This window comes from Garra rufa, chromosome 15, assembly GCF_049309525.1.
Source record: "Garra rufa chromosome 15, GarRuf1.0, whole genome shotgun sequence".
NCBI classification, from domain to species: domain Eukaryota; kingdom Metazoa; phylum Chordata; class Actinopteri; order Cypriniformes; family Cyprinidae; genus Garra; species Garra rufa.
In genome coordinates this window covers 42,314,707-42,335,577 of record NC_133375.1, presented here as the reverse complement: position 1 = coordinate 42,335,577, position 20,871 = coordinate 42,314,707, and the positions used below count along the sequence as shown (strand labels likewise).

At 31.2% G+C, this 20,871-nt stretch overlaps 1 protein-coding gene across 1 annotated transcript in view; it reads right to left on the bottom strand.

Moving 5' to 3' along the window:
* Positions 1–714: 714 nt before the first annotated feature.
* Positions 715–20,871, bottom strand: part of LOC141286532 (phosphatidylinositol 4-kinase alpha-like) — a 61,423-nt gene continuing 41,266 nt past the window's right edge. Inside the window, exons 23-41 of the mRNA XM_073818586.1 lie at positions 19,781–19,936; positions 16,821–16,900; positions 16,542–16,741; positions 15,250–15,340; positions 13,999–14,166; positions 13,846–13,899; positions 13,567–13,687; positions 11,170–11,299; positions 10,968–11,038; positions 10,806–10,878; positions 10,646–10,716; positions 9,674–9,780; positions 5,401–5,505; positions 4,236–4,361; positions 3,077–3,197; positions 2,840–2,999; positions 2,673–2,762; positions 1,499–1,582; positions 715–1,396 (exon numbers count right to left, since the gene is read on the bottom strand). Of these exons, the coding sequence (XP_073674687.1) occupies positions 1,345–1,396; positions 1,499–1,582; positions 2,673–2,762; positions 2,840–2,999; positions 3,077–3,197; positions 4,236–4,361; positions 5,401–5,505; positions 9,674–9,780; positions 10,646–10,716; positions 10,806–10,878; positions 10,968–11,038; positions 11,170–11,299; positions 13,567–13,687; positions 13,846–13,899; positions 13,999–14,166; positions 15,250–15,340; positions 16,542–16,741; positions 16,821–16,900; positions 19,781–19,936 (2,060 nt within the window). The 3' untranslated portion in view covers positions 715–1,344. The remainder of the gene's footprint in view (positions 1,397–1,498; positions 1,583–2,672; positions 2,763–2,839; positions 3,000–3,076; positions 3,198–4,235; positions 4,362–5,400; positions 5,506–9,673; positions 9,781–10,645; positions 10,717–10,805; positions 10,879–10,967; positions 11,039–11,169; positions 11,300–13,566; positions 13,688–13,845; positions 13,900–13,998; positions 14,167–15,249; positions 15,341–16,541; positions 16,742–16,820; positions 16,901–19,780; positions 19,937–20,871) is intronic.

The window sequence follows — 20,871 nt, the reverse complement described above, 5'->3', positions numbered from 1 at the left end:
AATATCTGTCAATGTGGCAATGGATAATGGTTTAAAGTATGTAAAGGTGCCAGAGCACAAAGGGACGACCAACAAATCTAGGTTATGCTTAACAGTGTCAGACCTAATAGCTGTAATCTTTTCACAGAAAATTTTTAGAAAAGGGTATTTTTTAATAATACTTTGCACCGTAGCCACTGGAACTTCAAAACATTTAGATATGGTCTTATAGCCCTTTCCTGACTTGTGAGCAGCCACAATGCACAGCCGCAGGTCCTCAGTGAGCTCCTTTGTCTTAGCCATGACTGTCCACAAACCAACAGCAGAGAGCTTCTGTTTTTCACCTGTTGAGTTGATTAAAACAGCTGTTCCCAATGAATCAGGGTAATTAGGATGCTTACGAACAGCTTGGACTATTTGGAATGGTACAGAACTTTGGATTTTCCCGTAGACTGTGACAGTTTGCAAAGGGTATGAATAATTTTGGACATGCCACTTTTTGTTCAAATGTAAATAAAAGCTGAGAAATATTTTTTTCCACAATGATGCCTCTTGTACATCGTCTTATTATCTTTTGGGAGAAGCCAGTGTAATTTCCAGTCAAATATAAACTTGCTGGTTGAATAAAAGTAACTTTAAGTCAAAATTTGCCAGGGGTATGATCATAATAATAATTTCGGGCTTGACTGTGTTATCACATGTACAAAATGTCAGCAAATAAGCATTACAAATGTGTACAGGCTACTACTTTAGACATTTATTAAATATCACACAGAATAAATAATCCAAACTAACAGAATAGGCAAAAAATGTATGCATGTAAAGGTGCGAACAAAGATAAGTCACACAGTACGATCAGTTGATCAATAAACAGTCATATACTGGAGAACAAGCAGTGATTCAGAAATATGAACACATATTCAGAGCCATGAAATACCAAACACTTCAACTCTTCAAATATCTCTCCTTCATTAAATAATAATAAACAATCAAATACTGATTTTTGTTAGTTTGTGCATTGCATTTGTCTGCAGTCCTAGCCATTTGTGTCCATAAACACGTTTGCTGTAGTAGTTTAAAAACTACATGATTTACCTGTAAATTATTTAAGACTGACAACAAAAATCACATCAAATACAAATCAAGATGGCACAAAAGATTTTGTAATGTTTGGAGCTTGAACCCATCGTGCAGCAGACAGTGTGACGTGTGCAGAAAACATCTCATAAGTGCTGATATCAGTGCGTACAAATCCATGCAATCATATTTCAGGTGTATAAAGTGCACAAACACACCAAACCAAGACAGCAGTGCAATTTAGCATTAAGAGAGTAAGAGAAACAAAAACACAGGTTTCTCTGGCCTTCAGTAGGGGATCTGGTTCTGATAGTACTGGATCATGTCATATGTTTTGCTCCTGGAATAAATGAAAAACATTTCATATTATAAGCACAGCATTTTACACTAAAACATTTTGGGAAATTACATTACAATTTGCATTAATGTGTGAGACACTGACCTGCTGCTCAGGAAGCAGTTCTGAATGACTTTGATGATGAAAGCTGCTGCTTCCTTCTCACTCACTCCGGGGTTAAAACGCTGCCTAAAACACACAATTTACTTCAAATTAAACTACAACTTATTAATGAATGAATGAATGCATGAATGATGTCTGTTCATCTATCTATCTATCTATCTATCTATCTATCTATCTATCAACATGCTTGTACTGTGCAAAAAATGTCTGAAGCATTGTATTACTAGCTCTTTTTGTTTATTTGGTCAGTTATAAATTGCTTTGGATAAATGTGTTTGCTAAATTAATAAATGCAAATGTAATTTGAAATGTATCTAACATTTAACAGCATATCAGCAAAAAAATTATAATAATTTTGAATCAAATACCATAATTTAACAATATTATCTGTATAAACTAACAAATCGTTAAATAAATAAAATGAATACAAAAAATAACAATAACTGTAAAATTTGATATTCGCTAAAATTTTTGATTAAAACACTGAATAAATATAATTTTAAACAGAACATTTCAATAAAATCTCTCTTACAGGATACAACTTAAAAATTAAGAACCATCATACACACACACACACACACACACACACACTATACACAAACTACGAACTTTATATATCCATTATTATAGTTATAACTCATAATGATGATACTTTAACTAATAATTGATTTCATTCAATTCCATAGGTTTAATTTTCCAAAACAAATATCTTTTCCTGTATAAACCAAAAATGTGACCCTGGACCTCAAAACCAGTTATAGGATTGGACAATATTTGAGATACAAATATTTGAAAATCTGGAATCTGAGGGTGCAAAAAAAAAATCTAAATACTGAGAAAATCGCCTTTAAAGTTGTCTAAATTAAGTTCTTAGCAAAGCACATTACTAATCAAAAATTAAGTTTTGATATATTTACAGTAGGAAATGTAAAAAATATCTTCATGGAACATGATCTTTACCTAATATTCTAATTATTGTTGGCATAAAAGAAAAATCGATAATTTTGACTCAAACAATGTATTATTGGCTATTGCTACAAATATTCCCGTGGTACTTAAGACTGGTTTTGTGGTCCAGGGTCACATATATTTTCCTAGATGAATGAAATATAAATCTCATTTCTCTTCTGCGCAACATTAGTTGTTCAAATCTCACTTGAGCAGTTTGATGGTTTGACCACGGAAGCAGGGCAATCCTGTATCCAGCATCAGCGTCACCAAGGCAACCACAGCATCCATATATGGCCTGCAGTGTAACAAAGCTTTGTTTAGTCCTTTGGTTTCTAACAAACACACTCACACAATCTCTCGCACATTTTTTACCTGACGGCCAGGTATCCGCGCACACACATCTCCATAAACCACTTGAAGGGCGTGGCCTCCATCTTCCCGCCCATGATCATCACCATCTCATCCGTCAGTTTGATGTCCGGCTCCCAGCCCAGATTCCCACCCGGAGAACTCTCGAACATGAAGCCGAAGTCTGAAACGCACACACATATTAGAAACACACGATAAACACAGAACATAGACAACTATTATGAGCATATGACATCTAACCGATGTGGATGAGGTGGCCCTGTCTGTCCAGCATGATGTTTCCATTGTGTCTGTCCTTGATCTGCAGCAGGAAGAGCAGCAGACTGTATGCGGCCATGCTACGGATGAAGTTATATCTCGCCTGATGGAGAGATGACAGAGAGACATTGACTCTAAGGCAGTTTCACTTTAGATAAAGATGTTTCTAAATGCATTCATGTAAATAAAAATGTAATGCAAAACATTCCAGAGCTCTAATTTTGTTTTCATATTTTCTGACTTCTAAAACAAAACACAACCAAAAAAATCTAATTAATTATTTGATAAAAATCCAGCTTTGCATCACAGGAATAAATTATGTTTTAAAGATTATTCAAATAAAAAACATTATTTTATGTTGTAATAACAATTTAAAAATATATCTGTTTTTTTCTGTATTTTTGATCAAATAAATGTAGCCTTAACAAGCATAAGAGACATCTTTAAAAAACATTACCAGTCTTACTGTTCCCAAACTTTTGAGTGGCAGTGTATATTTTTTACTAAATTCCTAGCCAATTACATAAATGTGATCCTGGAGCACAAAACCAGTCATAAGGGGGATTTTTAAAAAAGCTAAATAAAAATAATAAATAATTGAATAAATAAAAAAGCTGAATAAATAAGCTTCCTATTAATGTGTGGTTTGTTATGATAGGACAATAGTCAGCTGAGATACAACCATTTGAAAATCTGGAATCCGAGGGTGCAAAAAAAAAAAAAAAAAATTAATCTAAATATTGAGAAAACCGGCTTTAAAGTTGTCCACATGAAGTTCTTAGCAATGCATTTTACTAATCAAAGATTAAGTATTAATATATTTACAGTAGGAAAATTAACCAAATATTTTCATGGAACACATTATTTATTTAATATCCTAATCATTTTTGCCATACAAGAAAAATCTATAATTTTTACCCATACTATGTATTTTTGGCTATTACTACAAATATACCTGTGCTACTGGATCTTCATAATGAATGGAAATAAGAAATAAGAATTAAAGTGACAATTAAAATAGTAAATATATAGAATTTTAGTCATTTTAGATAATTTTATATCTTACAGTGTATGATCTTAAATCATTTGAAGCCATGATTGCCATCTAGTGGACTGGTTTAGAATCACTGTCTTTTCTCACCTTTTGGAAGGCCAGAGTGGATTCATCTCCGTACTGGTTACGGAAATAATCGTACATCCCGAAATCCGTCTGTCGTCCCAGCTGATCTCTGGACTTACAGTCTGGGATACACTCGATAACACCACACTGTGACACAAACAGGATCTTCACATTAACCAACAACAACCAGATACAAGAACTTTTGGCGTCACACCTGCAGATCAACCTCAAGCAAAGGTCATTTCTCTCAGATTCTGTCTTGCATATTCCAAATCAGATCAGGACCAGCACACAAACATAAATGAATGCAATAAAGTGACTTAATATGCAACACAGGGAGTGAGATGTGTGTGTTTGTCCCTTCGGGTAATGATAATGTGAAGCTTCATTGAGATTTACAATCAATAAACATGGGCTGTTTAGATTACTTATTTTATTAGTCTTATACGTTTAGACACAGAAAAATGGTCAGTTACTCAATCAACATGGATAACAAGTTGTGTTTTGCTGTAGAATTGCAGAAGGACAGGTTTGGATTCAATTAGACCAGCACAGCCACCATTATAAATGTGACCCTGGACCACAAAACCAGTCTTAAGTCGCTGGGGTATATTTGTAGCAATAGCCAAAAATACATTGCATGGGTCAAAATTTTTGATTTTTCTTTTATGCCAAAAATCATTAAGAAATTAAGTAAAGTTCATGTTCCATGAAGATTTTTTGTAAAATTCCAACTGTAAACATATCAAAATGTAATTTTTGATTTGTAATATGCATTGTTAAGAACCTAATTTGTACAACTTTAAAGGTGATTTTCTCAGTCTTTTTGATTTTTTTGCATCCTCAGATTTCTGATTTCAAATAGATGTATCTCAGCCAAATATGGTCCTATCCTAACAAACCACACATCAATAGAAAGCTTATTTATTGAGCTTTCATATGATGTATAAATCTCAGTTTTGTCAAATTTAACCTTATGACTGGTTTTGTGGTCCAGGGTCACAAATATGGAACCTAAACTTGCCCAAAAACAATGCAAAATGAGTACAATTCCTAAAAACTGGTTGGGGGAAAAAATAGTCTGATGCCAGCCAGTACAACTTGAATTTATTTTTTTAATTAATCAGTACAATATTCTTTTAAAAAAGTGCATCATTTAATGAAATGAAATAAAATAAAGACTTACCCCTGGTGCTGTAGCAACCACCCTATATGGAAAAACGAAGAGATCAAGTCCCACTAGCTGGAAAATATTCTTAAACAGACCGATGATCTGCAAAGCCAACATATCCTGGAGGGAGAAAATCAGACAAATAATGACAAAGGAAAAAAAAAAAACTCACTTAACCAAACATTTTCCACTTAAATAACTTTTTTAAAATCATACACTTTCCATTAAAAAGTGTTTCTTTGAAATGTGTTTGAAATATGTACATACAATGCATTTGTTTGTGAATAGTTTCTAGAATCTATTTAAATCTTTTGATTTACATTAGACACTAGAGATGCGCGGATGGACTCAATCGTCACCCGAATCCGCCCCGCACCTATATTTTTCTCTGATTTAGATAAGCGCACCGCACCCGATCGTCATATTACACTTATTGTAACTGTTAGTTTTGCATGATGATATGATAAATGGATGGTTCATTTTTAACAGCAGATTGATTCAGCTGATCTGCACATCGCTGCACACTTTTATAACGTTACGTTTATCACTCATGATTTTAAGCCAAATCCACACAGAAAAGAATAACGTTAACTGACATCTGAATACCACTCTGCGCAATCTCTGACGAAATCGGTCGGGTTTTCTTTGTGTTGGAGCCATTCTAAACTTACTATTTTAATGCAAACTGGATGCCTTGGACTTTGGAAGTTTACAGGGGTTCACCAGTTTAAGAAATGTCTGATCGTAAAAATCAGCTTCTTTTCATTTTTAAAATATTGTTTTCGTTATAATCTACTGATTCATATAAGTAATCAATAATAATAGCCACTGCGCGCCTAGCCCGACATGCTCTTGCGTATGAATGAACAGCCATCAGGCACAATCGTCATTTATATTTCAAAAGGAGCCTGATGAAAAGAAGCATTTTAAATGCTTTCATGTTTTAGAAAATGTAGTTAATATTAGCATCATTATTGCTTTATCTCATCCACCCGCAAATAATCAGAATGCATTTTTTTTATTACCCGACCTCGCAGCGCCCTCGGATATAACCGCCATCCGCACATCACTATTAGACACATAATTCTATTGCTGAAATAGTAGTAAAAGTAAAATTAGCCATTGAGCATGTGATACACAGTTAAAGGATTACTCTACTTCCAGAATAAAAATTTCCTGATAATTTACTCACCCCCATGCCATCCAAGATATTCATGTCTTTCATTCTTCAGTCGCAAAGAAATTATGTTTTTTGAGGAAAACATCCCAGGATTTTTTTGTTAGATTTATAGTGGATTTTAATGGTGCTCAACAGATTGAAGGTTAAAAATGCAGCTTCAAAGGGCTTTACACAATCCCAGCTAAAGAATAAGGGCCTTATCTAGCAAAACAATTACAATTTATATACATTTTAACCTCAAACGCTCGTCTTGTCTAGCTCTGCAATGCACATGCGTGCTTCAGTTCAAGACAGTTTGGGTATGTTGGAAAACTCCCATCTCATTTTTTCCTCTGATTTTAAAATCATCCTACATCGCCGCAGAAGTACCAACCCAGTGTTTACAAAGTGAACGTGCAAAAAAGGTCAAACACCCTTTACAAAAAAAAAAAAAAAGGTAAAACAGCAATGTAGGACTATTTTAAAGTTGAAGGAGAAAATTAGACAAGTACGGTGTACATTTTAGGACATCCACAGACCTCAGTCATACAATGACAAGGCGTCAGTCACAGGACAAAACAGCATCGCGCCTCAGACCGAAAGGCTTCAGGTCTCAGGAAAAGCGACATCAGGTGTCAGGTCTCGTACATTTAGACATCGAATGAAACGGACTTAGATTAAAAGGCATCAGGTGAAACGGACTCAGGAAGGACAAAGTTAACCTTACAAAAATTAACCATGGTTTTACTACAGTGAAAGTGTAGAAACAGTGTATTGATTACCATTTGTATAACCACAGTTTTATTCGGTTATTTTTCGTAAGGGCAACTTCAGTACTATTTGGCAACATACAAGCTAGCTAGTTGCAATATTAAAACTTTTTTAAACATACACACAATACTTGTGCAATGCATTTTCTCCTCTGTATACAATTTAATTAGTTTAACATTTAATGAAACAATTAAATGTGACCCTGGACCACAAAAACAGTCATAAGGTTAACCCTCTGGGCCTCCTCATTAAGGGGTCACACTTGGCTCCCTCGCGGTCAAAAGTGACCGAAGCCTTAAAAAGTAACTTTTTTTTTTTCTTCAGGAAAATCAATTAAATACATTTTTGTTCAATAATATTTTGTAATTATTATTTAGAATTTTGAGCATTTTTTATGAATCTATGCAATATTTATACAGTTTCAATGAGCATTTTTTTCCCACTAGAATTATATTTTATATTATATTTTTTAATTTAATTATGTATTTATTATTTTTCAATAAATACAACATTTCACATTAAAATAGAGTAAAAGCATTTAAAATCCATTTTTTTAAGTGAAAATTGCACCATCTAGTGGCATAAAAAATAAAAACTTGTGTAATGCCATGTAAACTCCTGTATCTCCCTATATACATATATACAGGGGCTTTGGGATTCCTATTGTTTTTTTTTGTTTTTTGTTTTTTTACTGTTTCTTCATTTTAATAGGCTTTGCATTTAGAAATATATTCAGACATTCTAAAAGATTACTTTTGGCAAGGTTTAGATTTTTTTTTTTATTGGATAAATATCAGGTTTTGCATTTTTCTGCTTATTTCTGTGTGTATGTGCGTGTGTGTGTCAGTTCTGTACTTTTGTTATTTTAGAGTGTCAGTCCTTGCTTGCTGAACACTTCTTTTCAGCACAGTGGCTGATTTGTAGCTTGTACTACCAAAAGATTATCTGAATTATCACATTTTTTCATATTTCCCATTCATTTCCTATGTCGGTCATTTTTGACCGCGAAGGAGCCAAGTGTGACTAATTTTTTTTTGACCCTTTAACATATCCGAATCATGTCACTGATTTTTTTTTTTTTGTACTCACATAGCTAATGCAACAAAAGTCACCAAGTGTCATCTCATTCTGATGAAGCTACGATTTTTAAAAATTCAAAACATAAAATTTTTCGGTCAAAAATGACCGAAGAGGCCCAGAGGGTTTCATATGAGATGTATACATCATATGAAAGCTCAATAAATAAGCTTTCTATTGATATATGGTTTGTTAGGATAAGACAATATTTGGCCGAGATACATCTATTTGAAAATCTGGAATCTGAGGGTGCAAAAAAATCCAAATACAGAGAAAAATCACCTTTAAAGTTGTTCAAATTAAGTTCTTAACAATGCATATTACTAATCAGAAAGTACATTTTGATATATTTATAGTAGGAATTTTACAAAAAAATCTTCATGGAACATGATCTTTACTTAATTTCCTAATGATTTTTGGCATAAAAGAAAAATCAAAAATTTTGACCCATACCACATATTTTTGGCTATTGCTACAAATATACCCCAGCGACTTAAGACTGGTTTTGTGGTCCAGGGTCACAAATAGTTCTTCTTGCTTTCTTATTTTCTGATGACGAAATAGTGTTTAGATAATTTTTTAATTCTTAAAAAAAAAACAAGAAACTTCTTTAAAACTGTCTAATTGTACGAGACCTGACACCTGATGTCGTTTTTCCTGAGACCTGAAGCCTTTTAATCTGAGGCATGACACCTTTTTGTTGTATGACTGAGGTCTAAGGATGTCCTAAAATGTACACCGTAGACAAGACGAGCATTTGCGGTTAAAAAGTGTAAACATTAAAAAAAACAAAAAAAAAAACAGATTGTTTCGCTAGATAAGACCCTGATTCCTCAGGCTAGCCTTTTGAAGCTTTACTGAAGCTGCATTTTTAACCTTCAATCCGATGAGCACCATTGAAGTGCACTATATAGAGAAAAATCCTGAAACGTAATGTCTTTGCGACTGAAGAAAGACAGACATGAAAATATTGGATGACATGGGGGTGAGGAAATTGTTAGGAAATTTTAGTAAATTAGGAAATAGGTATTGACAGTTTGTCAGAAAAAGGTTTAAAAAGATGCCAAAGCTCAATAATCCATAATCAACTCTTTCACAAATTATTATACTTCTATATGCAATTCATCTTGTGCGTTTGTAAACAGCAGGTGTGAGTATTTACCAGCTTTTAGTCATTGGCTCATCCAATCAGATTTCATAGTCGAAACAAATTATTTTTGTATGTAAAAGATGGCAAAAACAAAGCTTATGAAACAAATACTCTGATAAAAACTCTGATACCTGTCTGCAGTCATCTCCGACTTTAAAGATGGCCGCCTGCCAGCAGATCTTCTGTGCTTCTTCTCCATTCTGAGCTTCATCCAGTGAGTCTGAGCGACACAGTAAACCTACAAACAAACATAAGATCAAATTCTGTGGCATTATTGTGTTAGAAAGCTTAAAAAGGCACCATAATCCCTCAGACTTTCATCTTCACACATTTCTAAAAAATTTTTTTTTTTTTTTTGCAATTTTTTTTAAATGCCATGTCATGCATTTAAATTTGGAAAAATTTAATTGCATTTTATATTTTAATTTATTTTTATTACATTTTCATTTCTAATCATTATCTATGCCATTTTAATTTATTTTGTGCGTTTTTATGCACTTATTTATGCATGGTCTTTTCATTCTGCCATTCTTTTCATTCCACCATGGTATAAAAAAAAAAAAGATAAAAGTGACTCTTTATCTATTTTTTTTCTCATTTTGGTTTCCCCACAATTCTTTTGTTTCAGAATTGCCAAATATAAACTTATACTGAGAAGTCTGCATTGTGAAATATAAACTCACCGCTGAGAAAAAATGTCAAAAATCGAAGATAAAAACAGTTGTAATTACTTTTTTAAAATTATTTATTTATTTTTTAATTCCATGCTGGTAACAAAAAAACTGAATTGCAAGATTTTAACTCAGAATTCTGACTTTTCCCCTTGCGATTCTAAAAATCATATCTAAAAAAACTGAGAAAATAAAACAGAACTGCAAGATATAAACTCAGAATTGCAAGGAAAAAGTCAGAATTCTAAGTCTGAATTGTAAAATAAAAAGGCACAATTTCCAGGTTTCAGAGTATTGTGTATTTATACAATCCCTCCTCCTCCTTATATATTCGGGTTTTCATCTTTTCTAACATCACTTTGCCAAAAACACAAAAAAACAATTTTCTTTAGGAATTGAAGAATTGTGTCTGTGTTGTAATAGTTTGCATACCCTCTTTCTCCAGTTCACTCACTCCACAGCGTTTCACCTTGAATTTGGCCAGATATGGTGCTTTGGCAGCACTGAAAGGAAAAAAACACACAGACATGTGTTTTTATTGTGTATAAAACACACATATAACGCTGTATGATGTATTCAGTGCTGGTTGTACCTCTGCATTGGCGTTCCTGATTTATAGTCAATGTCTAAGACTATAGCTTCAGGGTTACTGGGCAGATAACAGCCTGAGAAAGAACAAAACGATTTTTTTTAAGTGAAATCATTAAAAGACATAATATTAGTCACCTATCTGAATATGAAGATATATTCAGACCTGGCTGGACTTTGATATCAGACAGGGCTCGCAAACACGCTCTCTTCCGCTCGTCACCTTTAGGAATTGGCCTGAAATACAAGCAGAGAAACAGAGAGGAGATTTCAGCTGAAAATGCACATGGTGGAAAATCAGCGCCATCTTGAGACTGAAACAGGAGTTGCGGAAGAGCATTTAGTGATGTTAGAGATGTTTCCAGTACTTTATAATGGCTGAGACGTTGGTGATTTTGTTGAAGAAGTCAAACTCGCGCTGGTAGAAATCTTTAGCTGGACCCGAGAGAGAACCGATGATTTCTTCGACCAGCTGCTCCAGAAGATCCCCGATGTCAGCTAGAAAACACACAACAAAATAAACACCACAGAAAACATCACAATAAAGCAAAGTTTTAAAAATCACTAACTCTAAATGAATAGCTGAGTCCACAACTATAACAATAAAAACACAGCATTGGAATAACTTCCAGAACAATTTTTCCAGCTGGTGAACAATGAAAACATCGACAGACTACATCCAAATTTAAAGTCTGTGATGAAATGGAAGTGGGGACACATATTGTTAATTAAAATGAAATAAAAAAAAAAACTAAAATATTAATTTTAAAAGATTTCAAATTAATTTAATTTTTATAAAATATAAATAATTTAATGAAAACTATTAAATATTTAATATCAGATTACACATTTAAAAAAAAAAATTACTTATTTTGACAAATGAAATTACTAAAATTAAAATTAAAATGAATATAATTAAAATGAAACTAAAAATAAAAATAAAATATATTTTTAATTAAAACATTAAATATTAAATTAAATTTGAATAATTAAAATTATTAATCAAACAAAATTGCTAATTTTGACAAAACTACTTAAATAAAAAAAAAAAATATATATATATATATATATATATATATATATATATATATATATATATATATAAATAAAATTAAAATTAAACTAAAAATAAAAAATAAAATATTAATTGAAAAATATTTCAAATTATTTAAAAAATAAATATATATAAAAAAATGAAAACTATTAAATATTTAATATCAAAATATACATAAAAAAATTACTAAAATTTAAATTAAAATGAATATAATTAAAATGAAACTAAAAATAAAAATAAAATATATTTTTAATTAAAACATTAAATATTAAATTAAATTTGAATAATTAAAATTATTAATCAAACAAAATTGCTAATTTTGACAAAACTACTTAAATAAAAAAAAAATATATATATATATATATAAATAAAATTAAAATTAAACTAAAAATAAAAAATAAAATATTAATTGAAAAATATTTCAAATTATTTAAAAAATAAATATATATAAAAAAATGAAAACTATTAAATATTTAATATCAAAATATACATAAAAAAATTACTAAAATTGAAATGAAAATGAATATAATTAAAATTAAACTAAAAATAAAAACTAAAATATGAATTAAAAATATTCTAATTATTAAAAATACTGAATATTAAATCAAAGATAGAAAATGAAAACTACTAATCAAACAAAATTACTAATTTTGACAAACTAAATTACTAAAATTTAAACTAAAAATGAATAATATAAATAAAATGAAATAAAAACTAAAATATAACAAATATTTTAAATTATTAAAACATTAAATACTCAATTAAATTTAAAAGAATAATAAACTATTAATCAAACAAAATTACCCATTTTGACAAACAAAACTATTAAAATTTAAATTAAAATGAATATTATAATTAAAATGAAACTAAAAATAAAAACCAAAATAATTAGAAATATTTAAAAAAAAATTATTAAATCAAAAATAAAAAAATTAATGGAAACTATTAAACAAACAAAATTACCAATTTTGATAAACAAAACTACTAAAATTTAAACTAAAAGGAATAATATAATTAAAATTAAACTAAAAAGAAAAATTAAAATATTATTTAAAAATATTTCAAATTATTAAACAAATGAAATATTAAAAATCAAACATTAAAAAAACTATAAAAATTATTATGAATACTAAAATATCTATTAAAAACTACAATGACATCTCAAGCTGGACATTTTTAAATGGCAGATCTGATTATGACATTTTTACAAATGAAACGTATGCATAGTAAGATCTACAACATGCATTTAGAAAATACATTGGGGGGGAATTTTCATTTCAGGCCAACTTTAAAGAGCTCAAGCATTTAAAGTGTCAGGCGACAGAACTACAGACTACTTAGAATAACCAAAACATTATTATTTTTTGTGTGGACGCTAATACAGTTATCATTCTTGGTGCAAACTCGTCTGTTTAATTGTGCATTTACTGAATGAGCTCTGTGCTAGGGCCGAACTCATTGCACTGCATTTTATGCATAATCGTTTTTATTCTTAACTATTTTAATTCATTTTAATGCCATTTTTAAATGGTCTTAAATTCCTTGTTTTTATTGTTGTGATTTTCATTTTATTTTTGGATGATTATTTTAATTCCTTTTATGTACAGCGCTTTGAATTACCATTGGGTATGAAATGTGCTATTTAAATAAACTTGCCTTGCCTTGCAAACAGGCTTTAAAGTGAATGAGAGTGAAGAGGAGCTGTATTTACGGTCTTTTTGGTGTCCCTCCTCATCTGTGTAGATGTTGGTCTTCATGTTCCAGATGAACTGATGCGCCAGAAGCTGAGATTTCTGTGCCGCCCACAGGATGTATTCTCTCACGTACCCCATCTACACAACATTACACAACAGAATCATTAGTGCACTCACCTGATAAGAATAGAGTAAACCATAAAATGCAAAACATGGCCTGCACACAACACCTTAAAATGATGCAACTTGATTATATTATTTTGCACAATCATTTTGCCATTATTTATACACTTTACCTTGTCATAACGGAGGGCCTGAACAATTTGTGGGATGTAAAACAGAATAGCATCCTGTTGAACAAGAGTAAAATATGCATTAACTCTCAAACTGACCTCAGATAAAGATATATACGTATAAATAAAGTAAGTATAATGACATGTGCGGCATACAGGAGGGAAGGAGCGCAGGACTTTGACGGCGTATTGTGCGGTCAGCGGATGCGGTGGATACATGCTGGAGAAATACGACAGGCCCGTAGGAGGATCAGCCGGAGCCCAACACAAGATATGACTCAGCTCCGGAGAATCAGCGTCGATCGTGTGCCACGTCACCAGAAACTACAGCAGGAAACAAACGTTTACAGTATAACAACAAACAGAAAAATGCAAATTTGAGTGAGAATTTATGTAATTATTATATTTATAATAAATAAATAAATCATTAAAATACGTACAAATAAAAATAAATAAAAATAATTAAAAAGTGATATAAAGTGACATAAAATTTATATATAAATTAAAAATATTAATTTTTCATTTTAATTATTTTACTTATTTATTAACTTTATTTAGTTTCAAATCTTTATTTGTTTAATTGATTAAAATAAAAACAGATTAAAAATAAAATAAGTTAAAATAAATACTTTATTATGATTTACTTTATTTAGTTTAATTAAGCAAATTTGCAAAACACATTTTATTTATTTATTTTAATCAATTTATTTAATTGATAAAAATATAAAAAATATGTTAAAATATATATCTAAAAAAATTAATAAATAACCCAATTAATCAAACAATCAGACAGTACTGTACCAAAGTGAGCGGAAAAAAATATGCAATGTAATAGGAACTAAATATGTGACCCTGGACCACAAAACCAGTCTTAAGTCGCTGGGGTATGTTTGTAGCAATAGCCAAAAATACATTGCATGGGTCAAAATTTTGGATTTTTCTTTTATGCCAAAAATCATTAGAAAATTAAGTAAAGATCATGTTCCATGAAGATTTTTTGTAAAATTCCTACTATAAATATATAAAAATGTAATTTTTGATTAGTAATATGCATTGTTAAGAACTTAATTTGGACAACTTTAAAGGTGATTTTCTCAGTCTTTTGACTTTTTTGCACCCTCAGATTCCTGATTTTCAAAAAGATGTATCTCAGCCAAATATTGTCCTATCCTAACAAACCATATATCAATAGAAAGCTTATCTATTGAGCTTTCATATGATGTATATATCTCAGTTTTGTAAAATTTAACCTTATGACTGGTTTTGTGGTCCAGGGTCACATATTTTACAAATACATTTTTACAAATACTTATAATATGACTTTTTTATAGTATAAACTGGATATCTATAGATGACAATATTTGATATCTTGATATCTGATTTCATAATTTGATTCTGGACGTTCACCTTCACAGCCTCAGGAACGTCACTGACGGCTCCCGGATCCAACCGAACCAAGCGAGTCACTTCTGAGAAAATGGCTTCAGTGTTCTTGAACCTGTAAAATATTATGCATTATGTATATATGGTACACATTTTATTTGTGAATGTTTAATTTGTGCATTCATGCTTGGCTTGAGGGATGTTAATAACTATTGACTGAGTAACCACTGTTATTAATGTCAGACATTTACACAGCTAACCATAATCAGGATGCATTTTTAAAACATCTGATGGACAAGCAAAAACTACTATTCAAATGATTATTAATTAGATTACAGCTTTTATTCACAGGGAACACCAAAAATACACACTATAGTGTATGTTTTGGAAAGAAACTCTGCTCACCAAGACTGTGTTTATTTGATCAAAAATACAGTAAAAATACTAAAATTGTAAAATATTATTAGAATTTAAAATAGCTGTTTTCTATGTGACTATCTGTTAAAATGTAATTTATTTGTGTGGTCAAAGCTGAATTTTCAGCATCATTACTCTTGATCCTTCTAATATTCTAATATTCACTGCAAAAAATGCTTTTCTTACTTAGATTTTTTTTGTCTTGTTTCCAGCCAAAATATCAGAAAATTCTTAAATCAAGATGGATTTTCTAGACGAGTATAAATTATTTTCTTGTTTTCAGAAAAAAAAAAAACAAGCCAAAATTAAGTGAGTTTTTGCTTAGAACAAGCAAAACAATCTGCCAATGGGGTAAGAAAAAAATCTTATTTCATACAGAAAACAAGATTGTTTTTCTTACCCCATTGGCAGATTATTTTGCTTGTTTCAAGCAAAAACACACTTAATTTTGACTTGTTTTTTCTGATCTAGAAAATCCTTCTTGATTTAAGAACTATTAGATATTTTGGCTGAACACAAGACAAAAAATCCTAAGTAAGAAAAGCATTTTTTGCAGAGTTCTGATTTGCTGCTCAAGAAACATTTCTGATTATTATCAATGTTGAAAAAAAGTTGTGCTGCCCAATATTTTTGTGGAAACCGTGATAAATTTAACTTTTGAGGATTCACAGATAAATCTAAAGTTTAAAAGAACAGCATTTATTTGAAATAGAAATCTTTTGTAACATTATAAATGTCTATACTGACACTTTTGATAAATTTAATGCATCCTTGATGAATAAAATACTAGTTTCTTTAAATATACAAAATATTTTGAACCATAGTTGAGGAGTTTAAATGCAAAGTAAGTCACCAAACACATCAAATATACTGTAAACGTCACACATTCAGTCCCTCACCTGGCCGGCAGCTGTAGTGCGAGGTACGGCGAGATGCTCCACGCTAGATTTACATTGTCCTTCCACTGTTTCTCAGTCAGGCTGATGTATTTGGACCTCCAGTTGGTGATGCTGGTCTCCACAGACTGTTCAGCAGAGATCTGGAGCTCCTGGCTGCCCAGAGGATTGTACCAGGTGGTCAGACGCTCCACCTCACTGGCCTACCAACATAATCAGTTTAATCATATACTAACAAAGATACAATTGTATCAATCTGAAAACTCTTAACTACATTCTCACCAGCAGAGCCAGCAGCAGCGTTCTCCGTTTCATGAAGTATTTATGCAGCTGAGTTCCTCTGTTCGTCTTCTTTGACAGACCTACAGGAGATGAGAAACACATGATGAAGAAAATCGTTTCCTGTATGCACTGAGATTCCTTTAAAAAAATAAATAAATAAAATAAAATACAAAAACACTTAACCCTTAAAGACCTAGAACATTTTTGGGGCACCTGAGGCACCTGTACATTTCTTAGTTTTTTTTTTCAGACCTATCCTAGCAGTCAGCATCAACTTGAACTTTATGTCTAGCTCATTTAAAATTTCAATCTTCCTTTTGTTTTCTCTAAAAGTGAGTGAATTTCCAGAATTTTAAGAAAAAACGCTAGCAACAACTGGGTGTTTTTTTACTGTGTACTCAAATAAAAACTCCTGAAGTTTGGGTTTTGTTTTTTTTGTTTTTTTTTTTAAATTTGTAAAATGTTTTACACTTCAAAATAAAAATTTGTCTATATATAATATTCCCCAAACAAAATAAAAGCCATATATTACAATATAATTATAAGCGCTTTTCAGTGAAAACAGGCCTATTTAGTTTATTGACAATATAGACCTGTCCAAAAATGTTTCAAGAGTAAAGTCATAGCAGAAACAGTGTTAAATAAACAAAACACAGTAAAAAAAAAGTTACTTTTTCAGATAAATATGTGACCCTGGACCACAAAACCAGTCTTAAGTCGCTGGGGTATATTTGTAGCAATAGCCAAAAATACATTGCATGGGTTAAAATTTTAGATTTTTTTAATGCCAAAAATCATTAAGAAATTAAATAAAGTTCATGTTCCATGAAGATTTTTTGTAAAATTCCTACTGTAAACATATCAAAATGTAATTTTTGATTAGTAATATGCATTGTTAAGAACTTAATTTGGACAACTTTAAAGGTGATTTTCTCAGTATTTAGATTTTTTTGCACCCTCAGATTCCAGATTTTCAAATAGTTGGATCTCGGCCAAATATTGTCCTGTCCTGACAAACCATACATCAATAGAAAGATTATTTATTGAGCTTTCATATGATGTATATATCTGTCTATATCTCTTTTTGTCAAATTTAACCTTATGACTGGTTTTGTGGTCCAGGGTCACATATATTCTTAATATGTGTATGAACAATAAACACGAACAGTGTAGGAAGTAGTGAAAACAATTGCACAAATTGTGCAACAAAAATATAAACAGTCCAAATTATTCACAAACTACACACAAAACGAGAGAGAAATATACAGAGTGCAACAGAAAAAAATGTGCAAATAATCTTTACAAACTATACAAGAATTAGTTACATAATATAACAACCAAATAGATGGATCTGCTGGCTGTAGTCTGTGTCGGAATCTATTTTACCGGGACATCGCCTAGTGACGCCAAAATCTAAACTTTATCTGATATGTACTGCTGTTTCATTTTTGTTTTTGGTTTGTGTTATGTCAAAGGGCTCTGTCTGTGTATTTCTGTGCTATTTCAAAGAATGCTGTCATGCAAATGTGTTATTTTGCGTTTGTTTTCATGCACGCAAGACCTTCTTTTCTTTCACTTTGCATTTGTTCTGAATCTGATTTCCAAAGAAACTTGCTAATCGGTGGTTCAAAAGACCAAAACCTATGTTTATTGGTTGAATAGATGACAGTTTGAACCAATCTGGGCACAGGGGTGGGACTAAGCATCAACAATCGTTCCTGTTTGGCTCAGAGGAGCGGAATGCATTCGCTTGATCTGACGAATCAGTGCTGAGGAAATGCCATAACGTAATCATGCTCACTACAGAGCCTCTGAATATCCAAATGAGATGAATGCGATATCACTGAAAGAGTAGACTTTGTGCATTACGAGGCTTTTTAAAGCAGTTTTTGGACATGGACATTTTTGTCTATTTTACACCTATTTGTAACTTTTTTTTTTTGAAAGCACAAGGGTTAAAAGGACATCTTTGTACATTTTTTATACCCTTAATAGGTACATATTTCTATTGGCAAGGCTTCAAATGTAAAATTTTTACAATTTTTTACTAGATTGTGCCATTTTTTCAAATTTGCCGTATACATTTTTTTTTTTAAATCGAACACTACATAAATGCCTCAAAATTAAATGTTCTTTACTGACACACCAACAATCTAATAAGCAAACAAAATTTCTGCTTAGCATTTAGTATATGGAAATTAACTACCATTTTTAATTTTTACATAAAACACCTGTGGCATTATGTAAACAAACCAGCATTTAAAGGGTTACAATTCTGAAAATAAGTGAATGTTTGGTATCTATGAATAGAACAGATGCTGGTTAAAAAAATCATCAGTGAAAGTGGAAAAAATATTAATAAATCATATTTTTTTGACCATTTTGTCCATTTTCCACCTATGTCTAACTTTTTTTTTGAACGCACAGGGGTTGAAAGGACATCTACGTACCTTTTTTACCCCTAATAAGTACATATTAGTACCTAAAGGGTGCGTATTACCACTCTAAGGTACTAATATGTCCACTATAGGGGTAAAAAAAAAGCAATGGCCGGCCATTTTTGACAAGTTTGACTTTGTGCAATTTTCTACAAATTTAAAGCATTTAAAAGCAAACCTCCTGATTAAACATTAAATCACATTAGTGTGAGAAACTGCAAATTTTCATTTTTTTTATCTCATTTTGTGAAAATTATTTATAAAAAATGCTTTTTTCACTCAAGAAATGAGGTGCCTACTTTCAGATAAATGAGGCTTACGATTACTCAGATGCAAATAGAAACACAAAACTAGTCCTAAATGAAAGAAAACAAGTTGACAAAAAGATTGAATCCAATATTTGGTGATAACATAGCATAATGAGAGATTTATAAGCAGTTGCAGTCCGGGAACCACAAAAGTGTGACAGGAATCCGAACACAACCAGAGGGTTAAACAGAAATAAATACTGTCTATGTGGACCTGATTTCTTGGAGAGTGTGGAGACGCCGCTGGACAGCGGGTACGTGTTGATCCAGCCCTGTGCCGGCTGTCTGGAGCCCACAGCCGCGTCCAGACTGCTCCTGGAGTCCATCACCGCCATCACCGACAGACTGTTCACCGACACGTCCTGAGGATCTGACAGCACACAACATTATCACTATCAGCATCACATGCATTCATAACAAGAGCCAATAAATCAAAGGCTGTTCATGCAGGAGGCAAGAGGAACTGTCAGTATTGTTGAGGGAAACTACACTGAAATAAATGCTTACTTTGTAATTACTCGTGAAATGCATTATTTGTGAAAATATATCTGTGAAATTTACTAGCAATTTCTGAGTAAATATTGGTTCACTGAACAAAGTTTTGAAGTATAAACACACTCCAATAATTAGTTCTATGTACAAGTATTTAGGTATTAAATTTTATATATTAATACAATTAATTTATTTTATGAATTTAAAGTAAATCAATAAATTGTAATTTCTTAATTATTCAATAATTATTTAATTAATGATTAATCAATGTATTTAAATTTTACATTTATTTATTAAAATATATATTAGTATATTAAGGCGAGACACTGCAGGTGAATAAAAAAAAAAAAAACTAATAGTTATTACCTTACCCAGTCAATTGATTACATTGATAATTGCAAACATTTTTTGTATTACAAGTTTTCTAAAATGTTAGGTTTAAATATGCAATTATTGCATTATTTAATGAAATATGCGGTAATTTGCATACATTTCTAGCACAAAAACCTAAAACTAAAAGTCAATTTCAAAATTGTTTATTCTTTTGACATATTAGAGTCAAATGTTTTTACAGAGGGAATTTTGAGCATCTCATTTTGTCACTCCAAAATTTAGAAAATACTTTTTTTTTTTTTTTTTTACCATTTTTATGGGGAATAAAATGTATAAAATCAAGCAAATTATATATGAACAAATCCCTCTGTAAATACCTTCAGGATATAGACAGGAATAAAATGTAAAGTGTGGTGTGTGTAAGTGCTACTGAAGTGGAGATTTATGGCTCAGTGTAGGAGAAAAAAAACTCATTTTGAG